The 16242-nt window shown below is 42.0% G+C and overlaps 1 protein-coding gene across 13 annotated transcripts in view; it reads left to right on the plus strand.

Moving 5' to 3' along the window:
• The window catches only part of TPD52 (tumor protein D52), a 107266-nt gene that overhangs the window by 64596 nt on the left and 26428 nt on the right, over positions 1-16242 (plus strand). For 10 of the 13 annotated variants that reach the window (XM_072734435.1, XM_072734437.1, XM_072734438.1 and 7 more), the window contains one exon: positions 14523-14638. In XM_072734435.1, the coding sequence (XP_072590536.1) occupies positions 14523-14638 (116 nt within the window). Of the gene's footprint in view, positions 1-172; positions 217-14522; positions 14639-16242 lie in introns of all 13 variants that reach the window. The other 3 variants (XM_026012872.2, XM_026012876.2, XM_026012868.2) reach the window with 1 other exon arrangement.

Genomic DNA, 16242 nt, shown 5'->3' on the forward strand with positions numbered 1-16242 from the left:
TGGTATTACGCCCAGAGCGGCGTTCAACCGGAGAGTATCAGGTGGTTATAAACCCATGCGTTCTTGATTTGTCCGGAGTGGACTGTAGGGAGATGGAGTTTTATGAAGATTACCAGTCCCCGTTTGATTTTGACACAGGAGTGAACAAAAACTATCTTTACTTGTCTCCTAGTGGAAATTCGTCTCCATCTGGATCACCTACTCTTCAGAAGTTTGGTAACTATTGATTTTCTTTTCTTTCTTTTTTTTTTTTTTTTAAAGATTTTATTTATTTATTCATGATAGACATAGAGAGGGGCAGGGGAGACACAGGCAGAGGGAGAAGCAGGCTCCATGCCGGGAGCCCAACGCGGGACTCGATCCCAGGACTCCAGGATCATGACCCGGGCCAAAGGCAGGCGCCAAACCACTGAGCCACCCAGGGATCCCCATTATTGATTTCCTAAAGTTAGATTTGCTGTAATAAAACTTGGACACAACTCGGGGTTTGCTTGGCTTTAAAATTATGTAAAGAGGTACTGTGTTGTTGTGTTGAAACTAGTGAACAAAGCTGTTGAAGAATCCAAGCAGAGATAGAGAAGTCACTAAATATTTAGAATATATATTTTGTATATAAAATAGGAACTTTGATTTTTTAAAAGACTTTATTCATTTAACAGAGAGAGAGAGAGCACAAGCAGGTGGAGCTGTGGGTAGAGGGAGAGGGAGAAGCAGGCTCCCCACCAAGTAGGGAGCCCGATGTGGGGCTCCATCTCAGGATCCTGGGATCATGACCCAAGCCAAAGGCAGATGCTTAACCAGGTCGACTTGCAGAGCCACCCAGGCCCCAGGAACTTAGATTTTAAAAGTGGTACTATTTATATGAACGCTAGAGTTCCTCTGATCACTTTGAGTTCATTGAGCTGATAAATAACAAAAAAAGGGAGAATCTGAAGGTCTTTGCTTGTGGCCATCTACATGTAATTCTTTAAGAGCCACCCCTGATTTTGTCTTTGTTCAAATGAGGCTGAAATATCTGAAGCGTTGACTTCATTTAAGGCCCTGCTTGTGGACATCCAGGATTTTGTTTTGGAATACAGAGACTAACATGCAGAAATACACAGGCAAGAGACTTTTTTTTTTTTTAAAGAGTTCAGCGTTGCTGCCCCTTGGGCAGCAGTCATTCCTTCTCAGATGGCAGCATGACATTGTTCTGAAGGCCAGGTACCAGCAGGGAGAGGCTTAGGTTATGGGCACGAGGCAGCACGGGTCTGGAAGCAGCCCTTGCACATCAGGCCATTTTAGCTCATTTTACAGCTAAGGCTTGGAGACCCCTAGATGACTTCCTCTGTAACTTGCCAGAGAAGTAAGCAGATTTTCCTCGAAGTTAATTTTTTCCTTGTTAATGATTGGTCACATTTTGCTTTTTTTAAGTTTACAAAGTGGGTACTTTTTGGTGTGAATATTTTTGGTTGTATGCTTGCTGACAGCAGAGAGCTTACTGAAGCAACGTTACTCCAACCTGTTGGTTGCAGCCACAGCCAGCTTTGGGGTGTAGTTGGGATTTCCAGGCAGGGAACAACGTTGACAATAACAGGTTAGAACTGGTTTCTAGAAATGGAGACTGGGAGGCTGCCGTTAGATGTCTGCCTGGGGTGTCAGGCTGCTTCCCTTCCCCCATCTCTGGGGCCCACCTTGGGCCTCTGTTAATATAGGGGATCTCCCCTATGCCTGGCCCCTAACAGGATGGCACCATCCATCGTAACTTCTAAATCCTCCATATAGGAAATGCTTCAAAAGCAACACATGGTAGGGAGTTGAAGCTCGATGGCAGAGTAAAGCCCGACAAAGGTCGGGGAAGTAGCAGCTGAAGTTATGTGACTTCACACAGATCTTGGTGATCAGTGTGTGTGGGAGTATGAGATTTGTGGGAGGATTTACCTGGCTTTAGTTCTCTCTTCACCTCCTTTCACTTTTCCCAGTTGCAATAATTGCTGCCTTTGGATGTTTTCTATTAAAAATAAAGCAGTGGGAAGTTTGAATATGTCTCGAGGCAAATTTTGAACAATTGTCTTTCCAAATCCTAGCAGCAATGTGTAGGAGTCTGGGCTCATGATATTTAAAAACAAATTTATTAAAAAAAAAAAAAAAGAGACAAGTGAACAACAAAAACTAAAAACAAATTCATGTACCCACTAGAGTTCCAGTTCAGTAGTTTGTCTTCATTGGAAAAAAGGAGGGGGAGAGAGCGTTAAAACAAACAGAAACCACCCTAAGCAGTCATTTAGTAAGAACATAGTGATTCTGAAATATCCAAATAAAAGGATCTAGAACAGTCATCAGTAGTCCCTGTGCCTGGGACCCCTCAGGGCATAAGAAGCCTGCAAGTCTGTTTGAACATCAAGCATGGGGCATAGATAGAAGGAATGCTGTGTCTTGGGTGCCCTTGTACTCCTTGTATTTCTCAGTAGGAGCTCTCAGGACAGATACATTCTAATTACATTTAAAAGTTCATGTGGCTTTTGGTCACTAGGCATTTTCTTTTAAAGATTTATTTATTTATTTGAGAGCGAGAGTGCACGTGTGAGCATTGGGGGTGGGGGGGTGCACAGAGGGAGAGGAAAATTCTAAGCAGAGTCCATGCTAAGTGCAGAGCTCAACACAGGCTCAATCTCATGACCCTGAGATCACGACCTGAGCCGAAATCAAGAGGCGGCTGCCTAACCCACTGAGCCATCCAGGCAGCCCCACTGTGCATTTCCTTAATCAGCAGACAAGTAGTGTACAAAAGGGACTGGTGTTAAAAGGAATCCTACTCAGAAAGATTGGGAGCACTGATCTGAAAAATATATTCTGATATTTATCCAGGCCATCATGGGGCAAATGGGCAAGTGATGAGATTGAATCTATGGGCAGAATGTCCCTAAGAAGCAGCTTGAGTGAAGGATAGGATGAAGGCCTGTGGCTAGGACAAAGAGAGGTCTTCTCTTAGGGTTTTTTAAAGTACTTTGGTACAACCAACCCACATTCAGAATACCTTATATGTCTTGACCCACAACCCTCATCAATACAAATAACAATCATTTCGGCAGGATTCTGTGAAAACAGAACGTATCTTTACTATTCATGGTGTATTCTGATATATCATTCCATTTGTTCTTTTTAAAATGCTCGTTTGGTACTGCTAAATGGATTTTCACAGTCCATGGTTTGAAAAACTGACTTCTAATTTTCAGAATCTGGAATGTAAGTTCCATTAGGGATGTGAGTCTTTTTTGATCACTGTTCTTCCCTACGACCTGAGGCCAAGAGAGGTGTTGTAAAGCCCCAAATCACAAAGCTCAGCCCCCATTGGGTCGCACACTCATCCCTCTGTCGCCAAGCTAGTGTTTTTTTACTTTTTGATCTCATTCTCTTGGCATCTTTGGTGATGGATATTATAGAACAGGTTAATCATTCCAGGTGTAATCTCTCGTCCATCAAAGACTTTACCAGGGTGGGTAGCGTGTTGATTGCTTATGCCCCACTTTGACATGGACTCCATTGGTTTTTGCACTTGATGGTCAGCACAGCCATCTCTCTCTCTCGCTAGTGTCCTGTGCTGCATTTTCTTATCCCTTCAGTGAACACCTACAAAGATAATTTCCCAAGTCCTTTTTATGTAGAACCACTCTTCCTCTTAATTTTTTTTTTTTTAATTACAGAAAGACGCAGCCCCGTTGTATGAAACACCTTTGGTTATTTCTAGTGACTTCAGGAAATAGGAGCAGGAACCATTTAAACATCTGACATTTTAGTTTTATGCTGTCATATTTGAAACTCTAAAACCAAACTAGAATTCCTTAGCTCAGAGTCCTTCTTTTCATATCTATCTTACTACCTTTTTGGTTTCTGCTCTGTGTCATTCTCACTTCTTTTTAGGGAAGTCATTATTACTTCTTGAAAGTTACGTGTAATTAATTGTGAAGGTCTTCAAGAGCAGATAACGTGGTTTACAAAGTAAAAATCAGAGCAGAATTGAAGTTATGAAGAACTTATTCTTACAGAGGAAATTTAAGAATGGAAATGACGCCCTCCCTGGGGACCCCTGCATTGCTCCATGGCTGACCTTTGATCTGTCTTTTGTTGAGTTGTCCTAGTTACTCATTTTACACTTGATTGGGGTTGGGAGAACAGATGGTTCTGAAGTAATCACCTGAAGATCCCTCCCCCTCTTTTTTTTTTTTTAAGATGAAAGAGACTTAAGGGTCAGTTTAGGAATTTCTGGAGGAGGTGAGTAAAGCATTTGAAAATACTGATGTGTTCTACCTTTGTGATCTTTCCTTCCTCCTCCACTCTTTCTGTGAGGTTTTGGGAGGGTGACCTTTTTGGGTTGCAAGTTGACCTCTGACCAGCCCTCTGCTTTCAGAGCCCTCTCTGCCCATCTGGGTCCCAGCTCTCTTTTCCCTTCTGGCCTGAAAGCTGCCTGCCTCCCCTCCTCAACCCACTTCCACTCCTCTTCAGTGGCCCTGATACTGCCCAGTTCATCTCTTGGGTTCTGGTTCTTTCCCCAGATGGAGTGGGTCAAGGTTCCTCAGCTTTTTGTTCCTTGCTGCCCCAATGACAATTAGTAGACTCATTTTTCTCTCCTACTCTTGTACTGTATCACCACCGGCAAATATGGAAAGATTATATCCTTAAGAAATACAGCATTTTCATGGCCTGTGCTACTGAATTGCTTTCTTCTGAAGATAATCTGTGTCAAATAGCAGGTAGTCCCTTGCTGGAAGTCAGTAGTTTTCAACCTAGGGCAGTTTTTCCCTTCTGCAGGCCTTCTGGCCATGCCAAGAGCCAATTTTGAGATGATTCTGGTTGTCACAACAGCACTTATCTTTGGGGACGTCAAGTGGGTGAATGCCTGCATGCCATATGGGGTGATGCACAGGATAGCCCCAACCACAGTGCTCCTGCTCACAATGCCCCCTTGTGCTGTGCTTGAGAAGCCCTGTGTTAAATAGATCTTTTGTGTTTAGGGGTTCTTTCTTTCTTTCTTTTTTAAAGATTTTATTTATTTATTCATGAGAGACACACAGAGGCAGAGACTTAGGCAGAGGGAGAAGCAGGTTCCCTGTGGGGAGTCCGGTGCAGGACTCGATCCCAGGACCCCAGGATCACACCCTGAGCCGAAGGCAGACACACTCAACTGCTGAGCCACCCAGGTGCCCCTGTGTTTAGGGTTTCTTACGAGAGAAAAGGGTCTTGCTTGTTTAGGATCTGACTTTGTTGTGAGGACTTCCAAATATTCCTCCTGCCTCTGCTGGGATTTTATTACATTTGGAACAGAGAAGACCCAGAGAGCGGAGTCTTCTCTGCACAGACTTCTAACAGGGAAAATATCTTTGTCTTGCGATCTTTTTGGATAGTACCACTAAAGACATTTTGAACTGTGCATTGTATCTCTTTTTGTGTCCCTAGGTTTTTTTTTTTTTTTTTTTAAAGGCGTATATTTATTCTTGCTTGTGCTTATGTAAAACAACCCTTAGAAACTAAAATTTCTTATTCCTACCCTGGTCCTAAAGCCTTTGTAGCCTCTTTAAAGGCTGTGTAAAGAAGGTATATACGTCCATATAAATAAATACCTCCAGTTTTATTTATTTATTTATTAATTTATTAATTTATTAATTTATTTATTTGGGAGAGAGAGCAGAATGAGAGAGGAGGCAGAGGGAGAGGGAGAAGCAGACTCCCCACTCAGTGGGGAGCCCCATGTGGTGCTCAATCCTAAGACCCTGAGATCATGACCTTAGCCAAAGGCAGATGCTTAACCTACTGAGCCACCCAGGTGCCCCTATTTATTTATTTTTTGAAGATTTTATTTATTTATTTATGAGAGACAGTGAGAGGCAGAGAAAGAGGAAGAAGCAGGCTCCCCATGGCGCAGGGTATCCCATGCGGGACTCAATCCTAGGACCCTGGGATCGCAACTTGAGTTGAAGGCAGATGCTTAGCCAACTGAGCTGGATATCCAGGTATCCCGTGTATACAGTTTTATTTCGTAGAGAAGCTTCTAGGGCTCTTGTATAGTCCTCATGTTAACTAAGTAAGCAAATATCTCAGCTTACTTCCTCTGCATCTTCTTCTCTTCTAAGTGTGTATCTTGGGAGCAGCTGACATCATATTTTTCCCTCTGTAATATCACTTGCTCCCTTCCCCCCCATAAAGGTATGGTGCGTTTGGATGTGAACACACTTTGCCTGCAATAATGAAGGTATATGACCTCCAGATGTAACAATCTTGTTATAGATTATGTGTGAGACAGAAGTTGTATTTCTTTAGAAAATGACATTTCATGTTTTATTTTATTTAAAAAATTAAAAAAAAATTATGTCTGCTTTAAATAGAAAGCCTTGTGTAGGTGAAGCAGTGAAATAAGAATGAGGTATAAAATAAAAATCTTGGGACGCCTGGGTGGCTCAGCAGTTTGGCACCTTGCCTTCGGCCCAGGGTGTGATCCTGGGGCCCCAGGATCAAGTCCCACATTGGGCTTCCTGCATGGAGCCTGCTTCTCTCAGCCTGTGTCTCTGCCTCTCTCTCTCTCTGTCTCTCATGAATAAATAAATACAAATCTTTTTTAAAAAAATAAAAATCTCAAGATACAATGACAGCATAGGGACACCGAGTTCTTATCTCTAACTCAACTGTGTACCTTCATGTAATTTATTTATTTGGAGCATGCTAATGAGTGTCTGTGTACCAGATGTGATGCTGGGCTGAAGATGCAGGACTGGAGCACAGAGCTGAGGTCAAATGTTGCCCAGCCCATCAGGCTGTGTCCTAAGTGCAGTAGACATTACAGCGTGTTGTACCCTGGACACAGGATCCAGGGAAAGCTTACAAGAACAGGAGACACTTAAAACTGATTTATTGAAGTGAATATGACTTGGAAATAAGGAGGGGGTTTCCAGAAGTGAAAATAAGAGGTGCAAACACGTTTAAAAAAAAAAAAAAAAAGGAACATGATTTGGGAAAGAGACAGTGGAAGTTGTGTGTGTGTGTGTGTTTTGAGACAGTGGAAGTTGTACAACATTGTGAATGTTATTTGTGCCACTGAATTGTATGCTTAAAAATGGATTAGGATGGCAACTTTTATGTTGTATATTTTACCATAAAAAATGGGCAAAAAACGTAGGGGAGGCAGTTTTACTTTTTGAGTTAATATGTTACTTAAAAAAAAAAATAAAAGCATGTCTTCATAGGGACTGCAGGTTGGGAAAGGTAGTAAGTGTGTTGGGTGGGTATTGTCATTGTCAAGATTGTCCAGAGCAAGATTGCCCCAGATTGTCAAGAGCAATAAGAGGTGGGAAGCCCTGGAGGGATTTAAGGCAGGGGAGTGCCATGGTCAGAGTCCTACATTAGAAGCTTACTCTGATGGCAGGTGGTGAATGGATTGGAGGGACGGACACCATCAGGGAGCTTTAGGGGCAAGAATCTGAGCAAGGCATGAGAGCCTGAATCAAGGCAAGAGTGGTAGGTTTGGAGGGGAGGCATGAAGGAGATGCCTGGGGGAGTGAGATGAAGCCATATCTCAGATGTAAGACAAATCTGGGGCGATTGGATGGGGAGATAACACAGGAACCGAGATTCCAGACCAAGGTTCAGTGCTGATGCCTTGGAGACATCAAATGACATCGTGATTGACAGCTGTCATGTTGAGGATGCAGAGGAGAGGCAGATGCCAGGTGATGGGGTTGAAGAGAGATGGGGAATGAGGGGACCTGTGAGCCGTGCTTCATGGGTGAGGAGATAGGAAGTAACTGGGAAGACTTGTAGCACATGGAGAAGTGGGGCAGTAGTACATCCCTACTGAACATCTAACATGTGCCCGCTCTCCATGTTCATAATCCTTTAAAGTGTTCTTAGAAAACTCTGGAGAGGCAAGTGGTATTTTGTGTTGTTTTTTAAATATGCAAGGGGTTTTTTGAGGGCTCAGCTTCCTAGGGCTGCCATAATAAAGTGCCCCAAATAGAGTGACTTAAGAGAAATGTGTTCTATCTCTGTTCTGGAGGCTAGAAATCCAAAATGAAGGTGTCAGTGGGGCCATGCTCCCTCTGTAGGGAAATTCTTCCTTGCCTCATTCTAGCTTCTGGCAGTTGCTGGCAGTCCTGGCATTCTGTGGCTTGCAGCTATATCCCTCCAGTCTGCCTCTATTATCATGTGGAGTTGTCCCTGGGCCTCTCTGGGCTCATATATTTCCATGTTGTTTGCTCTGGGTTTCTGTGTCTAGATTTCCTTCTTCTTATAAGGACACATAGGATTAGGGCCCACCCTGATATACTGTGATTTCATCTTGACTATATTTGCAAAAACCTGTTTCCAAACAAAAACACATTTGTTGGGTCCTGGGTGTTAGGAAATGAAATGTGTCTTTTTGGGGGACACAAGTGAACCTACAGAACCATCTAATTTCAAAGTTCCTGCTTTATCTACTCTTAAAAAAAAATCTCTGCCCCATTTCCTCATCTTACTTAATAAAGTGTTTAAATAAAATGATGCAAAATTTCTCAGATCTGAAATTATTAAAAAAATGGCTAAGGAGTTTTTAAACGATAGTTGTAGAAGGTCTTGAGGAGAAGCAGTTGGTCTTAATTGAGTCAAAGGTCAAAGGTGAACCAAAGGGAAATGTTTGGGTGGGTGCTCCAATATGGGGTGGCATGGGCTGCCTCCATAGCACTTGAGCAGAAAGATACTCACCAAACTCTTAATCATGGCTTAATTTTAATTGTAGGTTCAAAATTTGTATTTTAAAAAAATACCTGGTTGACATTTTTGGCAGTATTTGTCAAATAGATGGGTATGCATGGGAAAGTAAAGAGAACTTGATTTGAATAAATCTTTAACCAGTCAGTTCAAATAAAGCATTAACATTTGCTCTGTTCTTGGCACCGTGAGCACTGAAATGAAAAGATACGGCTGTGACATCAGGACTTTATAGTGTACACCTAGAGACATGTTCAAGGCTGAACTTTTTCCATTGATCTTTGCTCTTCCCTATCATGCTTGTTCATCACACACATTTCCACTAAAGCCAGACACCTAAGCACTTCATTTTCCTCAAGTTGCTAACAAGTTCTCAGGAATGTGGAGTATCATACTTCATTTCTTCCAAGACACCATGGATGTTAGGATGTACCACTATAGGATTTGTTGAGGAAGGGGGAAAATTGCTGCAAGTTAAAAAGACTAAAGACACTGCTTAAAATTTTTTTTTAATGCAGGGCAGCTCTGGTGGCTCAGTGGCTTAGCGCCGTCTTCAGCCCCGGGGTGTGATCCTGGGGTCCCGGGATCAAGTCCCACGTCAGGCTCCCTGCATGGAGCCTGCTTCTCCCTCTTTCTCTCTCTGTGTCTGTCATGAATAAATAAATAAATAATCTTTTAAAAAAAGATTTAAAAAAATAAAAATAATTTAATGCTTATTGACATCCTTTTTTATTTACTCAGACATACATGTTGACTGTAACACTCCTGTGCTTATTTTTTAGACTAAAACCAAGTTTACCTCCTGAAACATCTTCACATGCATTATCTAACTTAACCAGAATTGCTTTTCGCCTGACAATAATCCATGTCTTGCTTTATTTTTCTCAGCATGTAATGTCTGTGATGCAGACTTTGCTGAAGGAGAAGTGTGTGATTTTTTAAGCCCCTGACACCCATTTTGCAAGTTTTGGAGCATGTTTACCAGTGATAAACCGCTATGCCATAAGGACCGCTTAACTGTTTGGCTGTTCAGTGCATCTCAAGTTCAAAATTTAATTGTGTCCTCGGATTGAGGGGGCATGGTCTTCTGGTCTCTGATTGAGGGAGCATGGTCCTCCTGGTCTCTGTTCCTCTTCCCTGTTGCCCACTCTTGACAGTGGGACTCTCACCTGGGTGCCCGACCGTTGGCCTGCCAGTGGGCTCCCAGCTCTCTCTGCTCCATAACTCCTCGGAGGCGGGGAGGCAGGTGGACTATCTGTATGCACAGCTACAGGAATGAAGGAGGTGGCCAGAATAGTAATAACCAGAAGGAACAAATTATCCCCAATTTTTAGTCACTTGGCCTGGATAATGGTACCTGTGACTTCAGCTGGGGATCCACATGTGCTCTTCCACCCTGGGGGAAGTTGGAAGTCCCTGTGTAGAAGGCCCCAGCCCTCTGCCTGCTGCTTGCCCTTCATGGCTTCTGTCATCTGCCCTTTGTCCTCCCTGCTCATTGGAATTTCTCTAAGAAAAAGTGTACGTGAAAGAGCAAGAGTTTGGAGTCAGATAAACCCACATTTTAATCTCATCTGTGATTCTGGGCAAATGACTAACCGCAGAGGGTCTCACTTTCCCAGTGGAAATAAATAATACTCCTTTCATCAAGTGTTGGTTGTAAGATGTTTTTTCAAAAATGAGGTAATGTGAATCTCCCTGGTTGGTGTATTAGATCTCAACAAATATTAATCATATTTTGTCCTTTTTTGTCATCTTTTAAAAATGGTTTCTCAGGGCAGCCCCGGTGGCTCAGTGGTTTAGTGCCGCCTTCAAGGGTGTGATCCTGGAGACCTGGGATTGAGTCCCACGTCAGGCTCCCTGCATGGAGCCTGCTTCTCCCTCCGCCTGTGTCTCTGCCCCTCTCTGTCTCTGTGCCTCTCATGAATAAATAAATAAAATCTTAAAAAAAAATAAAAACGGTTTCCCATCAGATTCTGAGGAGAAACATTAAAATTAATGATTGAATAAGAATTGTTTTTGGGAGTATTTATAGTTTTAAGGAATTGTATGTTAAAATGCTCCCGTTTCCCAACTTGTGTTGTGAATGAGAAGTTAATTTATTTTTCTCCCCAAAGCCAGACTCTGCCTCTACAATAAATATTGCACTCTTACTGAACATATGGGAAATTGGATAATACTTAGAAAAACTTGTAAGGCTCCATCCAGGTTTGGAGAAATTGTACATTTGGAAACGAAGAGATTGCTTTTGATCTGGTCGGTCAGGTTCATTTCCTTTGTACAGGGTCTTTATTATTGCTTCTAGATATCCTACAAGTTTGAGCTTCAGCTCCCTGCTCTTTTCTTCATTTGTAATAGAAATCAGTGATTTTAAGCATATACTTTCACATCAAGCTGTTGAGGTTCAGAATTGTAACCCCACCATGGATTCAAGTGCTGCCACGGGCAAGTTGCTTAACCTCTAAGCTTGTCTTCCCCTCTGGAAATGGGGATGGGGATCCCTGCATCATAGCAGTGTTGTACACAAATGATGTAATATATTTGGACCACTTAGTTCAGATTTGAATATATACGGAATGCACTCTTGAGGGGGTGGCTGTGGTTATTAATAATTATCCTAAGTCATGATTGTCATGTTTTGCCAGTGATTTTGACATCTACCTTTCTGTTCTCCCTTTGTATTCTTCATTTTCCATCCCCCCCCAGTCTGATTACCCTAAAACAAACCACACCTTAAAATTGTAATGTTGATAATTTGCTGCCACCTACAGGCTAATATGGAAAAAGCAGAACCTGTAATTCCTATGTTACTAATGATTCCTAATATAAAATCTCAAGGTCCGAGTCAACTGTGAACAACTATATGACCCCCTTTTCTGAGACATTTATTTTCTCTGCTAGCCTAACTAAATACTTGAATAGTATCAATCCCCCTAGATTCTTTTTGGAAGTGGGCATTTGTGCATAAAGCATTATTAGTAGTTAGATATTCCATTTTTCCCCTTAAGCAGTTTTGCAAACTATTAAAAGACATGAAAGAGCCCTTGCTAAAAAGCAACAAAAAGCAGAGTTTTGTTAGATTTTTTTGAGTCCTGTTCTAGTTGGAGACTTGAAAAGTCAGAACAAAACCTTAAAAATGAAGAGTATTCATAATGAACTCTGTTGTAGTTCTGACTATATTGTCTTATGTGCTTGCTACTATATACACCCCTTCCACCCTCAATCTTGGACTCTCTTGTCACATAATCTGGTATAGGGGATAAATTTGCAAGTGTACGTGGACCCTCCTCAGTGATTTCTGACTGTACGTACCTTATCTGTAGTTTGATTTGGCTGGAGTTGGAGTATGAGGGTTCCAATGACAGATAGCAGGGGATGGGTCCAGTAAGTCCTGCGTGCTAAGCTACAGGGTTGAATTTTGTCTTGAAAACAACAGGGAACCAATCACTAGAGGATTGCAAGCTAGAGAGTGACACGATCAGATTTCTAGCACAGAAATATGACTTGGGCAGCCTGAAGATATTTTAGAGGGGGCCTACAGAAGCAATTACTCATTGGGCTTTTTCATCTACTGGTTGTACCTGTCATGTATTGTCTGTGCATTAGAAGACTCAATCATATTTTGTTTGCTGCTCCAGTTTGTGGTTTTTTTTGTTGTTGTTGTTTTCTTTGTATTGCTTTTATTCCTTTCACAGTTCTGTAAACGCCCCTCGAGTGGGCACTGTTTTGGCATGTTATGCTCATGATTATTGCTGTTAGGATTATTAAGGGCCATTAGCAGTTTATATGCAACAGACCCCGTAAAGGGTGTCTCTGTACCTTTTCCACAGTGTGCATACTCATTGTGTCATTGATTCATATACTTCCTTTAGGCTTGCCATGGCGCTGGCTGCTTGTTGAACAGCGTGGTTTATTCTCTCTCCTGCCTTTCTGCCTGCCCGTGAAGTCTGTCATCTGCTGCCTGGCATCCTGATTTGGGCGTGATGCCACATTGCTGCTATGGCTGAACTAGCTCTTCTCAGAAATGGGTGTGGGGTGGTGGGGCTCTGCGTCTGCTGTAATGCCCACTGGCAGAAAGAGGCGAAGAGCAGGAAAAGGAGGAGACTTTTCCCGGTTCCCTGCGCAAAAAAAATCTGTTGCCAGAGGAGACTGTGAAAACCCAAACCTCTGTGATATAGGAATGTATGGGCAGAACTGTGACTAGGGTAAGGCAAAGGGGGGCCAGCAGCCACCTGCCTTAGCTGTAAAATTTTTTTTTTTAAGATTTTATTTATTTATTCATGAGAGACACACAGGGAGAGGCAGAGACATCGGTAGGGGGAGAAGCAGGCTCCCTGCAGGGAGCCCTATGTGGAACTCGATCCCAGGACCCTGGGATCACAACTTGAGCCAAAGGCATACGCTCAACCACTCAGCCACCGAGGTGCCCCTAGCTGTAAATTTAATAGGGCACCAAAATGCTCTGCAGTCGAGACCAATAATATGTTAACATAGTATTCAAAAAAATAAGATGAAATCATGATGAACAAAATACGGAACTTTTAAATAAAGACAAGATCAGGAACGGTACTGTGCAAAGCCAATTTGGAGGCTGAGGTGGAAGGAAAAAGTCAACAATACTGAGCCTGTCTATTTAAAATTGTGATATTTTGGGGCAGCCTGGTGGTTTAGCGCCGCCTTCAGCCCAGGGCGTGATCCTGGAGACCGGGATCGAGTCCCACATCAGGCTCCCTGCATGGAGCCTGCTTCTCCCTCTGCCTGTGTCTCTGTGCCCCTCTCTCTCTCTCTCTCTCTCTCATGAATAAATAAATAAATAAAATCTTTAAAAAGAAAATTGTGATATTTTGTTCGTTATAGATTCTTTGAATTAACTTTTCTAAAAATATTGCATGAAAATATTATTTATATTGAGTTTTTTGGTACCACCTTAAATTTTGCACCCAAGGTTTGTGGGTAGGGGCGCCTTGCTGGCCTCACCCTAGCCTTGTGCATGGGTGGTTGGGCAGAAGAGAAGGGAGAATTGCAGAGGGTCAGATGCCTCCTTGACCACTTGAGAAATACCACATTCTTCCTGAAAGACTCATAGTGGTTGGCTCCATTCAAGGGGAGGGGCTGTGGCCTTATTGTTCTTAAATAATATGGAAAACTTCTATGTTGCTGTTGGTCATTTCTGTATACATTAGGACTTTTTAAACATTATCTGGATGATATATATGAAATATATATATTAATATATTTATCTTAAAAGCCACAAGGTGGTGTTTTCTATCTCCACTAACAATGGAAAGAAATGAAATACAATTTCTTTGTTTTGGGGGGAGGAATAAAATTTCTGTAGGCTTTGAGTTTGTTCAGTTCTTGACTTGAGGTTAGGTGCTGGATTTGATTAGCAGAGGAAGCTAGAGACATTTACAAACCCCTTTCTTTGTTAGTGTGAGTTACTAGTCATGCTGATTTACTAGCTTAGCTAGTAAACCTTAAACCTTGGCAAGAGCCCATTCTGGGCCTCTTAACGCTTCTGCTTTGGAGTAACTATATTGTGACTGAGCAAAGGAACAGAAGCTAAGCAAATATGAATTCTAAATTCATTTTTGGCAGAGTATAATTTGGTGGTTTTTAGCGGTAGGTCAGACTTTTCTTTTGTTCTTTCCTGGGAGAGCCAGGTCATTTGAAGGTACAGAAAGTTGATGTGTGGATCCAGTCTAATTGGTTTTATTCTCACTGGGGCAGTTAGAGGAGCCTAAGGGAGAATCTTACTTAGTTTTCATATTTTCAGACTTTTTTTTTTTTTTTTTTTAATCCTCAACAAGGTCTGCTGAGAACAGACCCAGTACCCGAGGAAGGAGAAGATGTTGTTGCCACAATTGGTGCCACAGAGACCCTATCAGAGGAGGAGCAAGAAGAGCTAAGAAGAGAACTTGCAAAGGTAAAGAAGCCTTCCTTTTGGAACTTCACGCTTTGCCCTTACAATGTCACTTAGATTTCTAAAGCACATGGTCACATCTCCTCATCGGTTCCAGGGGAGAGAAAGCAGCATGCATTTATGTCCAAGAGGTCTTGAGCGGGGGAGAAGAAATAGAGGAGCGTGATACCAGTTGGTTTTTATATGGAAAAAGGTATATAACGGATGATGTGGGTCCGAGAAGTAGGAGGACCCGGGCGAAAGGAGTGCTAGAGATCACCTGAGGGGCTGCACCAAGTCTAACACACTTGCCTTTTCAGCTGCATCAGTGACTCTGTTCTCCCCTTTGCTGTGTTGTGGGTATAGGCACTTTGAACCTTCTTTCCCTCCCTCCCTCCCTCTCTCTCTGTCTTAAAATTCACTGTTTAAAAGTGCACAATGCAATGGCATTTAGCACATTCACAGCCTTATGCAGCTGTCATCTCTGTAGTTTCAGAGCATTTCCATCACACCCAGGGGAGACCTGTACTCATTAAACTGGCATCCTCAATCAGTCGCCCCTCCCTCATCCCCTGGCAACAATAATCTGCTTTATGTCTCATCTCTATGGATTTACTTATTCTGGATATTTTATTTAAGCAGAATCATATAATATGGTACTTTTTCTTTGTGGCTTCTTTCACTTGGCATAGTATTTTTGAGGTTCATTCTTACAGCATATATTGGCACTTTACTGTTTTTCTAAACGACTTTAAAAATTTATTTATTTATTTATTTATTTATTTATTTATTTATTTATTTATTTATTTATGAGCGAGGACACATGCATGTATGCACACAAGCATGAGTGGGGGGGAGGGGCAGTGTTGGGGGGAGAGGGACAAGCAGGCTCTGTACTGAGTGTGGAGCCTGACACGGGCTTGACCCCACGACCCTGAGATGGTGACCTGAACCGAAATTGGGCTGAACTGAACAGCCCAGGCATCCCTGGTGCTTTATTATTTTTTATGGTTGAATGATACTCCCATTATATGTATCTTCCATATTTTGTTTATCTGTTCGTGGTTTCCACATTGTAGATACTGAGCTAGGAACATTTGTGTAAACGTACTTGTTGAATACCTATGTTTAGTTCTTTTGGGTATATACCTAGAACTGGAATTGCTGCATCAAATGTAATTCCATGTTTAACCTTTTTTTCCCTACATTTTAAAAAAATTTGCATTCGATTTGTCAACATATGGTATAACACCCAGTGCTCATCCCATCAAGTGCCCTCCCCATGTTTAACTTTTTTGAGGAACTGCCAAACTATTTCCCCAGAGCAGGGACACCATTTTATCTCCCAGTCAGCAATTTGTCTACATCTTTGCCAACATTTGTTATTTTTGATCTTTCGAAGGAAGATTATGGATGATGGCCATCCTAGCGAGTGTAAAGTTGTATGTCATTAGTTTTGTATTTCCCTTATGACCAATGATATGGAGCATTCATGTGCCTATTAGCATTTGTCTATCTTCTTTGGAGAAATGTGTATTCAAATTCTTTGCCCAGTTTTTCTTTTAACTGTTTTTTGTTTGCTTTTTTTATTGTTGAGATATAAGAGCTCTTTATGTATTCTGTATATT

The sequence above is a fragment of the Vulpes vulpes genome, chromosome 13 (assembly GCF_048418805.1).
Source record: "Vulpes vulpes isolate BD-2025 chromosome 13, VulVul3, whole genome shotgun sequence".
NCBI classification, from domain to species: domain Eukaryota; kingdom Metazoa; phylum Chordata; class Mammalia; order Carnivora; family Canidae; genus Vulpes; species Vulpes vulpes.